Here is a 13,980-nt window from a genome sequence, read left to right on the forward strand (position 1 = left end):
GTTTTGGCTTTTTTCAATACTATTGGGCAGACAGCTGGGCCATCTTTCCCACACTGACAGCCTGTCAGAACAAGGCTCCTCTCAGGAGTGCGGAGCAGTAACTCCACGTGGAATTGGGCTGCTGTTGCTTTTTGAAGTGGTGCAATTTGCTTCCAAATGTAATCATCATGGAAACCCCCAGGAAACCCCACCACACGTATTGGTAAACAGTACACAAACACTCAAATATTTTATAGTTAGGAGGGAAAGGGAAAGAAAAAGAAAAAAAAAAAAAGAGAGAGAGAAAGAAGTCAAACATCATAGTAACTTTTTTTTTTCTTCCTACTTATGATGAGTTCTTTGCTCTGCCTTTCCTACTTGCAGGGTACAGAGACCTCCCATGCTTTGTTCAGTGTGGAAGCTTCCCTGATCCCTGGCATGGCTGCAGCATCCAAAACTGGCAAGACCTGAGGTGCCCCCCACCTATCCCAGCCCTCAGCCCCTGGAGCTGCTGGGTCCCTGCCCACCAAGACTCCAGGCAGACCTCCCTGGCCACGACAAAACAGATGCAGTAGGTGGTGGAAGAAGTGATGGAGATGGGCTGCTTGGCCACAGGCACAGAGGAAAAGACTGCATGTATGCCACTTCCCCACCCCAGCTGCTCTCCATCAGAAGGCTCCCCCGAGCGACTTCCTAGCCCAGCCTTTGTTTGTAGAAGCTGGTCATCCCTTGTTTGCCTGTATATGCCTCTCAGATTTACAAAAAGAGGGGGGAAAGTTGTATTTTCCTCAGTGAGCCCCAGCAAATCAGAGCTCAGTGGAAAGCAGCACCTATGCAAGGTAAAGAAATAAAGCAACTTGATATCATCCAGCTGGATTTACCCACCGCATTAGCCACAGGCAGCTCCACTACCACTGCTGACAGCCCCTGGGAGCAAGGAGAGTGAGCACCTGTGTGCTCACTGGCCAGTCTGGATGCCAAATTTTTCAGTGCCCAGTTGCTCACTGCAGAGACAAGAGACTCCCCGCGCTGTCACCCAGCCCTCACGCCATCCAGCCTTCCTGCCCCTAAAGCTCTCGGTTCACCTGAGCTCCAGCAGCCTGCCGGCTGCTCAACGATGGTACTGGAAGAGCTTCACTGAGACCATTACACCAATTCACCTAAACAGCATGAACTGAATCTGGCCCTATTAAAAAATAAACAAATACTAAAAAAATAGATGTGTTTTGCAGGGCAATCATACAAACTCACACATAAAAGCACTAGCTGTTGTCACCAACACACCTCTTCAAATTGAAGCGTACAGTTAAATCTCAAGAACAATGTCCTTACAGAATACCACAGCACGTATTTATATGTATTGAAATGCAGCAGGGAGCAAGATACTGAACACGCTGCAAACTCTTTGAAGCCACTGGGAACTCGGAATTCTTATTCCAAGGACTGGTCTCTAAATGAGCATGAGAGGAGCAGTTCATAGTTTCATGAATTACAATAACAAGCTACATGTTTGATAGTTGTTTTTTCTTCTTGTAACAGCTGCCCATTATTAATCACTGTACCTGCAATCCCCAGATGACTAAGAAATGTACACTACAAAAGATTTTTTTTTAAAATATGCTTGAAGGGCTACAAAGCATTCAACTACAGTCTCCGCAGCAGAGGCTTTGAAGTCAGCCCAATGGACTAACAACTCCTGACATTTGAGTACTGGCATAACGCCTGGTACATGAAGGGGTGGAGGTTTGCGAAACACCACACTACAAAGTCAAGGAGACCATGATCGGGAGGTCGCAGAGTCTGTAAAAATTATTATTTCTGTTCAAAGCCATCATCTGTTTAATATAAATGAGATATTTAATGAAGTTCCAAATTGTAGACTTATCTCTCCCAGTTTGATAAGCACTGGGGAGATTTACTGCATCGGAGGGTCAACACAATTACAATTGGAGGCACGTCAAGCTGCAGGAGAATAATAAACTTGCAGTGCAAGTGAATTAGACTCAATAAGGTTTAAATTGTGAAATGAGGATTTGTTTTATTAGTTTTTTTAAATTGCAGATTACAACTGACAGCTTTACTGAAAAGTAAATTAAACAATATTTGTAGCCTCTGTAATAAACGAATCCAAGGCAAATTCAAGAATGTTAAATTCTGAAACACTGTAAGAAAAAAGCACAAAGCAACATTAGACTGCTTGAGAACTTAAACTTGCATGATAAAGGCACTAAATGCTGAGCTAACCTTTACATCACTGTCTTTAAATAAGGTGTGAAAATATCAAAGTGCTTTGGGATTTGTTCTCCCAGTGCTATATTGATGACTTTATGTAACAAGTGTCCAGCTTTTAGTGAGCCATATTGCACAGTACTTCTTCATATGACAACCCATCAACTTTCAAACTCATTTGTAGGAAGGTCTCAGGAGATTTTCAGAAAGATACTGACAAGAAGAAAGCTCTGAATCAGAGAAATAGGTAGAAATTCACTCCTGGCAACGCAGTCAAGTACAGGGTAAATAAAAAGGAATAGCAGGAGGTTGTGTTTAGATGGCTGTGTTTTGTAAAGTGAATCATGTATTTTAACATTTTCATGGGGAAAACTTTTTCCATTTCTAATTAGCATCACAAAAGGTGGGTTTAAACAAAGGCATCAAGCCAACTACACAAATATTTTACAAAAGTTACAATGCCTTTTATAAAATAGAAAAAAAATTAGACAGGAATTACAGAACTGGCTTTCAAAAAAAACCAGTCTTTTCCTTACATCGTTAACAGAAGGTTTGTGTGAAAAAAAACCTACATTGTGGAAACTGTTCTGTGGGCAAGACAAAGAGACTGACAGTCCAAAGCAAGATTGCTGTTGAAATAAATACTTGTTCTTCCTGATGCATTTCTAATACAGAGCTTGAATTACACATTCCACTTCCTTCCCTTAGCCGATATCATAGAATCATAGAATTGTTTATGTGGGAAAAGACCATTGAGTCCAACCGTAAACCTAACACTGCCAAGTCCACCACTAAACAAACCATGTCCCTGAGTGCCACATCTACACACCTTTTAAATACCTCCAGGGATACTGAGGCAACCACTTCCCTGTGCAGCCTGTTCCAATGCTTGACAACCATTTTGGTGAGGAAATTTTTCCTAATATCCAATCAAAACTTCCCATGGCACAACCTGAGGCCTATTCATATAATTTAATTTGATTAGCTGCTAAGATGTAGGTAATATAAACAAAGATGTATGAATTCTTGACCTTCATTAAAGGCCTGGACAGGAACACAAGCTAGGCAGCAGCTGGCCCCTATACTTCCTACCAATAGCTGCCCCAGGCAGGAGCATTTCTTGGTGTGACAGTTCAGAGGCACCGACTGTTTAAGGTTGGACCCAACCACTGGACATTATCTAGTCCAACCTCTCACTCAAAGCAAGGTCAGCAAGAATAGGTTGCCCAGTGACTTGTCCAGCTGGATTTTGAACACATGGAAGGAAAGAGACCCCACAGCCTCTCTGGGCAACCTGTGCCAGTGGTTGGCCACCCTCTCAGAAGAAATTCTTTCTCTTATGTTTAAAAAAACTTCTTGTATTTCAGGGTCTGCCCATTACTTCTTGTTCTGGCCCTGGGCAGCCTGGAGATGAGTCTGGATCCATCTTCTTTATTCCCCCATCAGGTATTTATAGACACTGGTAAGGTGCCCCTGAGCCTTCTCCTCTCCAGGCTGAAAAGAGAGTGCTCCCTCTCTGGGTCCTAGCACTGATCTATAATAAATGATCATATTTATAAAAATGCAATAAAACCTTATGCTACAGATTGCCTGTAGCTCCTTTTCTCTCCATTCTCTTAAAATAAAAATAGAAACAATATTTTATATTTTTTAAAAATAAAAAATCTCTCTACCCTGGCCCTTTGTCATTCAAATAAGAACCAGCTGCCTGCTAAAGCACTGTCTGTACTAACTACCCCAGCTGCTGCTCATCTAGATGACAAAAGGACAACTCATGTGGTCCTTCTTACTTAAACACCACTATTGATCCTATCTGAAGTTATGCACATAAATATGAAAAACATTTATGCACAAGACCATTGCCAAAGTACTCAAAGCATAAACAGACTTTTTTATTTTTTTAAAGAAACAATAATTAAACTTACTTTTTCCTTCAGAAAGGAAATTATCCAAATACTGGAATGCAGGCGTTATGGATTTCAAAGAAGCCAGTACAGAAATTTGCTATATATTACACTGCATATAGGGTACCCACGCTCTTTGTGTCACACAGAATTTTTCTCCAGGCTTTCTTTTTCCTTTCTTATCTGTACTATGGTTAAGATGTCCAAAATGCTTTAGCTCCTTTTTCAACACATACACTTTTACAATACCGCTACCAATAGTAGATATGATTTTCTTTGTTACCACCCAAGCTGGGATCCTGTTTTAGGGACAGATGTTGCAAGATGCAAAAATGTAGGTAAACAGCCAGTAAAAGGGTCATGTTTGACCTACATGCACAACCGTGCACTAGTAAAAGTAAAATCAGTACAGTGTTTCCAAGAAATACTGCATTCTTCTTCTGACAATGTTAAAAGGCAAGCAGAAGACAAAAAAATGCTTTCAGAATTGGTGGGAGGGAACCCACACAGCTTTGCAAAATGTAGTTAGATGGTAGGTTATGGGGTATGGGGAGGAACCTGGGCCAAGATGTAGCTTATAAGTTGATGCTAAGGATGGAAAAATAATAAAGGAGAAAAAAGTAAGTCAAAATAAATGGGGACAGGTAGTCAGGCAGAACAGAATACGCAAGATACTACAAAATAGAAAAACATGTACATACTTCCCCCATAGCTAACTTCTAAAAATATTTATTGGGATGTTTACTATTAGAAGTTTACCTAAATGCACTGAAAATCATGTACCAAAAAGACCACCAGAGGCCTAAAAGGATACCATTAACAACCCCTGTATTAAAAGCTCAGGTAAAATGTGCCACAGTTAAAAAAAACGAACATCATATGGCCCAAGAAATTTAGAGGAAGAAAGGAGAATTTAAGCAGCATCCTTCAATGGATGCTCAGACTGAAGGTAAAATGTTCACCGAGGACACCAGACATAAGAAGGAACACAGGAACTCAGCTGCAGCCCCTGATGACAACCGTGAAAGGGGCACTGAGGGAGAAGTCTGCAGCAGGGAAGCTCAGTGATTTCTGTGTCTCAGCCTTTGCTGCTGAAGGTATCAGGGAGATTTCTACACCTGACCCCTTTCTTGGTAACAAATAAGGAGAGGAGTGAGATCAGCCAGAAGAAAATACACAGGAGCGTTAGACCAAATGGGTAGGTGAGAAGTTAACATGTCACCCAGGTTGGATGGCATTTTCAAACATGAAATTGCATAACTGCTGCCCAAAACGTTCAACACACTGTTATGAACAGCCATGGTGCCCGAGGACTGGTGGGTGCCTTTATACCTAGAGGGTATCTTGGGAACTACAGACCAGGCATCTAACCTCCTTATGGATAGAATGGTGGCATCCACAAGAGAGTAAGAAAGCTGAGCATGACGGACATGGGTCCACGGGGAAATCCTGCCTCACTGGGATGCTGCATATTCACAAGGGTGCCACTGAGCTCTCTGAGCTCTCAGGCAATGAAATGGACACGACATACTTGCATCTTCAAAAAGCTTCTACCAAGGCTTCATATCAAAGGCATTAAAGAAACTAATTTTTCATGGGACTGGACTAAGTCTTCATTTTCTGAGTTGAAATCTGGCTAAAGGATTGGACACAAAGATCAGTCTTCAGGGTGGAGCAAAGCCAGCTGTAGGGTCTTCCAGGGATCAGAGCTAGGAACAGCTTAGGCTGATGAGCAGCTTTATCAATGACTTGGAGAAGGGAGTGAACAGTGAAACCACTGTGTTTGGAGAAGATGCTAAAGCCTTTTCATTAGTTAAATGAACTCCAGAAGGTCATCACAAAACTAATCTAGTGAGAAAAGAAAAAAATGAATCTGTCATCACAATTTCAAAGTAGGTAACTAGGTATCGCATCCAGGGAAAAATTATGCTTAATGTTTTATATTTCCACACATACCAGGAAGAAAAAACAAAACACATTTGCTTGCTTCCTTTCTTTTATAATGAAACTACTCATTTGCAAAGTGTCTCTCACTGATCTGTTTACCAGTCAATATATTTAAACAGCTGATGGAGTCCTTGTATGGTCTGGATTCATGACTTGCTCCATTTTCCAGTCAGCAACTGAGGCAAAGATGAACAGGCATGCAGAAAAAAATTTAGGGATCTACAAATCATTTGCAAACCTTCATTTCAGGGACATTTAGCAAGACATTAATTCTGTCAAAACAGGGAGATAGACAAGAAAAAACCTTGAAGTCTCTCATTTTGAGGAAAATGGTGATGCTCCCCATCATGGTGAACGAAAGCTACCTGCATATGACATGAACAGAGTGCAGACGAGCAATCTGTCCAGGTTGCTGGACTGAAAAAAGCAGGATTCCAAAAGTAACCATTACCTTTATTTTCTTGAATCAGCACATACTGCTGCCAGCTGCACTGATCTGCCTGACAGTTGTGCCTAAGCGCTGTGTACGCATTATGGTGATACAGTCAGCAGCTGTTTGCCCATACAGGCTAATCATAATAATATCACTAATTAACAGAACATGGCACAAGGAGCTCCACTGCTCCTCCTTAAATCTTAGTAATTTAAAAAACGTCGGCCTTGAGTTAAAGATCTAAAAAGCTGATGGCCATGTCTTCTGAAAACTAAGGTGTTAAATACCTGCCATATATGAATATCCAGTCAATATTAGTTTTTCTTTCCGAATTGCTACTGTCTGCACAGCTTTGGAAATGTACCTTGATGTCTATCTGTGCTTATATAGGAAAGCTGAAGAGTCAACACACGATGCCGATCACTGAGGGCAAGGCTAAACATTGAAAGTATAATTAGAACAGCATATTTAACTTTTTTTGAAAGGGAGGCAGAGTGCCTTTGGTATATCCATATCCCAAATTAAATGTTTTTGTTACACTAATCTAACAGCTTCCATCAAATATGCACTGTGTGATTTTTGTCTAGACTGGCTGAGATATTAAACAAAGCTCTGCAAGGTTTGCAGTAGTGCAGCTAACAGAATTAACTACATTACTCTGTGTAGATGTAATGCAAACAGGAGAAAAACTCAGATACACAGTTTTGGCTTGGAGTTCATTCATAACTACCACCAACTCCATGCTTATATCAATATTTACTACAAGATAATTCACTTGAAAACCTGGATGGATTATACTCTATCTCCTGGCAAGTCAATGAAAATTCTTTCTACAGGCAACTCTTCAGTTCAGTAAAACCACAACAGCGTAAAAGCACTTTTTACCTTCTGGGAAGTTTGTGGTCTCTTTTGAGTTTATAGTTATGTAAGTGTTGATGATGTAAATGATCTCCTCACAACCTCTCTGAAAACAAGATAATACTCTGATGGTGTTTATGTATATTTTTATTGTTCCTGTAATTGTTTTGGAGGCTTAGACTACAACATAAGAACTGGTGAAGCTGTATGAGAATAATGCTAGCATAAAAAGGGAGTATCAGAGGTCACTTCACAAAGTTTTGAAACAGTTTCATACTCAAGTTAAGTAGACTTTGACTTTTGAAGCCTGAGAAAGCTTTCTAACAAAGAAACAGCTCCTCTACAACAGATGGGAGGCAACCACCCCTGCCTTGCTAAACTGAGGACAACAAGGGTTGAGCTGTCCCTCTCTTCATCTAACAACCAACATACAAAAACCATGTGAAAATTCTGGTCTGAACTGTAACACACAGAAATGTCACACTGCAGAACTGTGCTGTCAAATGAATTTTCCCTGCCCTACAATTCTCAGGGCTGATTATGAAAATGAATGTTAAAAACAGAAGAACTGTAGTCATACTACTAACTTCCTTAAAATTTAATTCAAACTCAGTTTTGAAGAAAAAAAGACTGTGTTGTTTATCTATCTCAAAATAACTCAGTTTGATTTTGCAAATGCAAAACAATCACTGGACTTGAAGCCATGGGGAAAAAAAAGTCTTGTTTTTTTGTTCTTTTTGCTGTTGTTTTTTTAAAAGCCAGATAGCAAATGTTTTTATCATCTAGACATTGAGCATAATTCTCTTCTGCACTGGCATTATCACCCCTTGTACAGATTCCCACTCTGAGACACTTGCAGCTGCTCCATGGCATGGCATGGAATCCCAGGGTGCAGAGTTCTGGCCTTGTGCTGCGCTGCAGTACTGACCATGCCACTGGAATGGAGCAGAATGAACACTGCTGTTGGCGATACGCAAAAAGGAATATAATTGGGCTCGTTCCACTTCCACAGAACTGTGGTGCTGGAAGACCAACAAGAGTGTAAGATGTATTTTTTTCAATAAAGCAGGCACATACAATGCTGAATCAACACAGGAAAGAAATCAGTTGAACAGGATCTTTTTTGTTGCTGTTGTTATTTTATGGTGACTCCTCTGGAGAACCAAAAGAGAGAGAAAAGCACAGAAAGCACCAGAGAAACAGTTTCACAAAGGGTATACATTTCTTTCTTTTTTTTTTCTTTCATAAAAAACAGTAAAAACCTAGTTGTTTAGTCTAGAGAAAAGAAGGCTCTCTACGACTGCCTGAAAGGAGGTTGTAATGAGGTGGTTGTTGGTCTGTTCTCCCAAGTAACAAGAGCTAAGACAAGAGGAAATGGCCTCAGATTGTGCCAGGGGAGGTTTAGATTGGATATTAGGAAAAATTTCCTCACTAAAAGGGTTGTCAAGCATTGGGACAGGCTGCCCAGGGAAGTGGTTGCCTTACCATCCCTGGAGGTATTTAAAAGGTGTGTAGATGTGGCACTCAGGGACACGGTTTAGTGGTGGACTTGGCAGTGTTAGGTTTATGGTTGCACTCAGTGATCTTAAAAAGGTTTTCCAACCTAAATGATTCTATGCTGGTAAATGGTGTAACTTTTCAAGACAGGCACTGCCCTTCTCATGCTCTTACTTCTAATCTGCAAGCTCCTGAATTTGCCACCAGTCCCATGTCATTTATTTTTTGTACTAATACTTCAAATCTTCGCTGGTGGCATCTGCAAGAATATTCTAACTATTCTTGAGTAAAAATTCTGTCAGATTTAAGGAGCAGTGTCTTTAGTTCTTCATTGCTGGGTTTGCTGCGACATATTTACAAACACTGTTTTGATACATTTGATCTAGAAGACTTTCACTAAGAGAAGAGCAAACATCTGCATCCTTTTTGAAAAAATTATACTAAACATAGAAATGGTCTATAATATTTCATCCTCTTTATGCAGTAACACATAAAATGCATCTGAAATTGGGTAGGAATAAGGAATAGCCTACAAAGGACAGTCTGGTACACAAGTTCAGAATTAGGGCTAAAACAAAACAACACCAAATATAAAAAGGTCGGAATTCTTTCAACACCAAGTGAGAAATCGTGTGCATCCAAGTGGGCTTTCTAGCAGTATGTATATCTAAACATCTGTATACATGTATTAAAGCTGTGTATAAGCAGTTAATCAAGAGGAGCTTAATACTTTTAGAGAGGCTAGTGTCTTTTTCACCCATGGTTTTATAATACACTATGGGGTGGAAATTTTTAAAGATCAATTTTATGCATTAAAAAATAAACCATTCCTTTTTCCCCCAGGCAGGATCAGCCATACTAAACCAATTTGTGCACATCGCTTTTGAACCATGATACTCAAGAATTAACATTCCTGGTAAGACCCTACCGGTGTTAACAAGAATGAATGACTTCTAGATGTCTTAAGAACAGATGCTTCCCTGACCCAACATTCAACTGCACCCTATTTAACTCAGTGCATTTCTCCAATCTGTCCAAATCATTTTGAAGTCTAATTCAGTCCTTCACAGCATCTGCAGCCCTTCTCAGTATCATATGTCCATATTTTCCTACTATATAGCATTATTTACATTAATCTAGAAGATAAACTATTAGAAAACATGAATATGTTTCAAAACATCAATACATTAACGTTGCACTGGAGGACACAGAAGTTATGAATAATATCAGAAAAAGAATCACCACTTCACCCTGAATTCAGTATTTCATACTTCCCTGCAACGAAGGCCAAGACACGACATTTAAAACCCAAATAACGGAATTATTTGCATCAAGTTTTGCAGAATCTTTACATGGAACTTTTAATTTCTTAGACAAAATATATTAATGAAATATAAGACCTCTACTCTTAATTAAAAAAAAAAAACTGAAAGTGACAAAGAAGCAAGTTAGTTAACACTAAGTCTATAAATGAAAGATTTAATAGACCTACAGAAAAAACTCCAAAGAACAGAAATCACGTAAACAGTCAGACTAAATTACAAAATCAATATAGTTTTATTCAGTGTTTCCTGTTATTCATTGATGAAAATACTCAAAAGAAAAACTTTATTGATTGATAATAAGGTTAGCATGTCTAACACTGAATTTCAGATAATTTTTTAATTCTCTCTTTAGCTTCTCAAATATTATATTCCAGGCCTCAGAGGAAACATGACATCTCCTATAAACACAAATGCCTTAGAAGTGAAAACACCCAGTCGTGTTATCAAAAGTGTATTACCTCATTGCATTTACTTATTCGCCTTGCAACAATAAGCTGAATCATTCCCCGTTTGTTTCCTTCAGTAGACATGGACCTCCTTAAGGTTTCCATAGCATCTTGATTTGTTTTGCCCAATAATGATTCTCCATTTACTGCTATTAGTTGATCATTCACTCGAAGCCTGCCATCCTGGAAAAGGAAAGATTATAACTACTTACATAAAAGACACACACAAGAAGTTTAGTCTGCTGAAGAGAGGAAAAAACCAAAAGAAAAATAAGCAAACAACTATGCTTAGTCCTAATAGTTTATGGCCAAATGAACAGTGGTATAATAGCTTCCATTGCAGCCACTGTAAGAAATGTCTATTGCAATTACAGATCTGCACTGCAAGCTATTATGATAACCTGTTTGCACAAATAGCATACTAATTGAACTGTCAGGGATAGCTTGTATCCTTCCCAAAAATCTATAAGGGCTGTTTAAATCCTGGGATTTGCAAACAGATGAATCTGAGTAGAAATCTAAACATTACCTCTGATGGTGTAATTGGAAAAGCTAGTTACAGAGAGGTCTCATTCTTCTTGAATGTGTGGTTATTTTCAAAACAGCGTTATTATGGAAAACCAAAGAAGACCAAAGTATACAGATGTTCTCTCTTACCTTGGATGCTGCTCCACCGTTAATAATGGACTTGACGAAGATTCCTAAATCAGCATGGTTTTCTTTTGACCGGTTACCTTTGACGCTCACGCCAAGTCCAGCTGATCCTGAGTCATTCAGTGGAACTTCAAATGTCAGGAATTCCCTGGTGCCATCAGGGGTGAGGACAAGCTCCTCTTCTTCTGCTTTCTGTCAGGAAGATTAGCATGGGATTATAGAAGAGCATTTCTTTGGGAATTCTCCTCCCTTTACAGCAATTAGCATTAAAAAAACCTCTGCTTTTAACTACAATGCCATAATATTTTCCACAGTAATTACTTGAAGAACCACGCACAAATAGTGTATTTTCAATCACCTCCAGCTGATGCCTAGATTTAGAAATATCTTATGTTTGTGTCTAAGTGCTTCTCTCTAGTAAAATAATTGAATCACATGTCATTACTGAATATGCCATTAATACCAACTCACCTGTAAGCTGCTATTTCATTAACTGAGAGTGCTATATCAGAAAGATTTTCTTACTTTCAAACCTATAGAATTTATTTTAAAGTATTATCATCATCTATGGTAGCTTTGCAGTCACGGGGAGGAACAAAGTGCAAGAAAATCAAATACAAAAATTACACATTCCCCTCACTTCATTTATAAGCTAGCTGTGTTAGGAAAAACAGAAAATCACACAAGTGTGATCTGCAACAGCACATCTCTGCTATTGCCAAGCTTAGCATCAAATCCAGCTCCAAGCACCAATTTTTCTCTCTTTCCCAGCTCTGCTTTTCACCTCTGTCCTCTTAACCACATCTTCAGCTCTTCACGCCCAGCTGTAGCCTGGCTGGGACAATCCCAGGTTTTGCTCAAATTATAGTCCCAGGCCTGCCAGGGTCCCAGCAAGAAGCCGCTCAGCGGCACCCTTCCATGCACCCAAAAGCCATGCAAGTGCAGGTGGCCGGCCTCTCACTGCACCCCCACTGAGCTCAGGGTGGCAGGGACACTGACGTGTCCCCACAGAGCAGTGGTGCTCATTGGGGCAGCAGGCACAGGCACAACACCCAAGAAAGAAAATGGTCAGGCCCTGAGGAGCAGCACGCATGCACAAGTGGCTGCTGCCCAAAGGAGGAAAAGGAGGGATGGGCGGTTCACCAGCCCTGTCCCTTGCAGTAGACACTGTCCACTTGTCTCTAGCCACCTTTCAGTTCTAACAGAGCAGTTATAAACACTTTTGGTTGTAACTTTATAAAAGAAAGAAGTCATGGCCTTAAAGGCAATTCTCTGCAGTGGGGTCAGTGTCTGGCCTGCAGAAAGATGCTCATTAACCCAGCTGTGTGTTTTTTTCTCACCCACATGAAGGAGAAAAAGAACATCCCCCCAGAAGGTGCACACTAATGTCCAACAGTCGACAGTTCTTCTCTGGAAGAATTAACCTGGTCAATTTTTTCATAACCTCAGCAAATATGTCACCTCCCTCACTGACACTGATTTTATATTGACTTTTCCTATGTCACTCTCATCTATTTGCAAAGCTCTCTACTGTTTTTCTCCTACTCCCAGATACCTGGAGCATGACAAGACACATGAAAGGTTAACATGTGCCTGCTGAGCCATCCCTGTTTCTTAAGACCTGAGGAAATGCAAAGCTGACAGGCTCTTCTGAAATTCAAACACAGACTACAGCAAAGATGGATGTGAAAGCCATGTGGAGTACAGCAGACTGAGATGATCAATTTGGGCACAAGCATGCTAGTTGTGTCACCATTGACCTAGAAATGCAATGTGAAAATGTCACACGGGAAGGCAGCCAGACTGCTGAGAGAATCGGAACAGCCAAAGGAAGAAAACCGGGAGCTCTTATTTCCCACTTGGTTAAAAGCATGAACCTTAATGTGTTTGCCAGCCCTTTCCCTTGCGCTGGATGCTATTTGCTCGTCTCTAATCACCTTTTCTTTATAACAAAGCATAATGCTTCACCAATTAAAAAAAAAAAAATTAACACACGCTATCCAAGTGCCCTAGCTTGGCTGGCTCACTTGTGAATCCCATTATCCAAATACACCTCTTGGCTATGCAAAACAGCATGATCTGTGATAGCCATCATGAATGGAAAGGTGCACTGTGTCCATGGGGAAAAAAATGGATTTAAAAACTATTTTCCAAATTTTGGGAAAATAACAACCCTAATTTTCCTGCTTGGGTCACAGAAGCACAAGTTACAGCATATATTTGAATGCACCTTTTGTCAGGTGGCTGCAGAGTAAAACAATCTGAGACAGATGCACATTACCTTTTATTTCCTGTAATACTAATAACTTTCATATTCCTTAATAAACAGTAGTAGCAACAAAAGCTTGCAAGCCAACGAGGAGATAAAGCCAAGGTAGGATGTATGGGTAGGAAGTACATAAGATTTTTCTTTACTACTGTAATCATAAACCTACAATCAATCCCCCCCCCCAGTATTTTCTAATCTTCTAAAAAATCTGCCAGAACTTCAGCCAGAGCGATCTTCCTTCCAGAGCAGAGAACTAAACTGCTTCCCTGCACAGCCTGTCCCCGTAGGGTGCACTTCTATATGCCAAAGGGTCAATTGGACAGAGCATCTTAGCAAGCTTCCCCAAGGACTTGGCTAATGGCCCTCCATGCTACTTCTCTTCAGCAAGACCCAAAGAGCTGCATTATCAGCTCAGCACTGTTCTTAATGTGAGCCTTCT

At 40.2% G+C, this 13,980-nt stretch overlaps 1 protein-coding gene across 19 annotated transcripts in view; it reads right to left on the reverse strand.

The window, feature by feature from the left end:
• Nucleotides 1-13,980, reverse strand: part of PARD3 (par-3 family cell polarity regulator) — a 458,092-nt gene that overhangs the window by 168,973 nt on the left and 275,139 nt on the right. For all 19 annotated transcript variants that reach the window (XM_027781621.2, XM_055804333.1, XM_027781620.2 and 16 more), the window contains 2 exons: nt 11,276-11,464; nt 10,631-10,801 (listed from right to left, as the gene is read on the reverse strand). In XM_027781621.2, coding sequence (XP_027637422.1) covers nt 10,631-10,801; nt 11,276-11,464 — 360 coding nt within the window. The remainder of the gene's footprint in view (nt 1-10,630; nt 10,802-11,275; nt 11,465-13,980) is intronic.

The sequence above is a fragment of the Falco peregrinus genome, chromosome 5 (genome assembly GCF_023634155.1).
Source record: "Falco peregrinus isolate bFalPer1 chromosome 5, bFalPer1.pri, whole genome shotgun sequence".
NCBI lineage: Eukaryota > Metazoa > Chordata > Aves > Falconiformes > Falconidae > Falco > Falco peregrinus.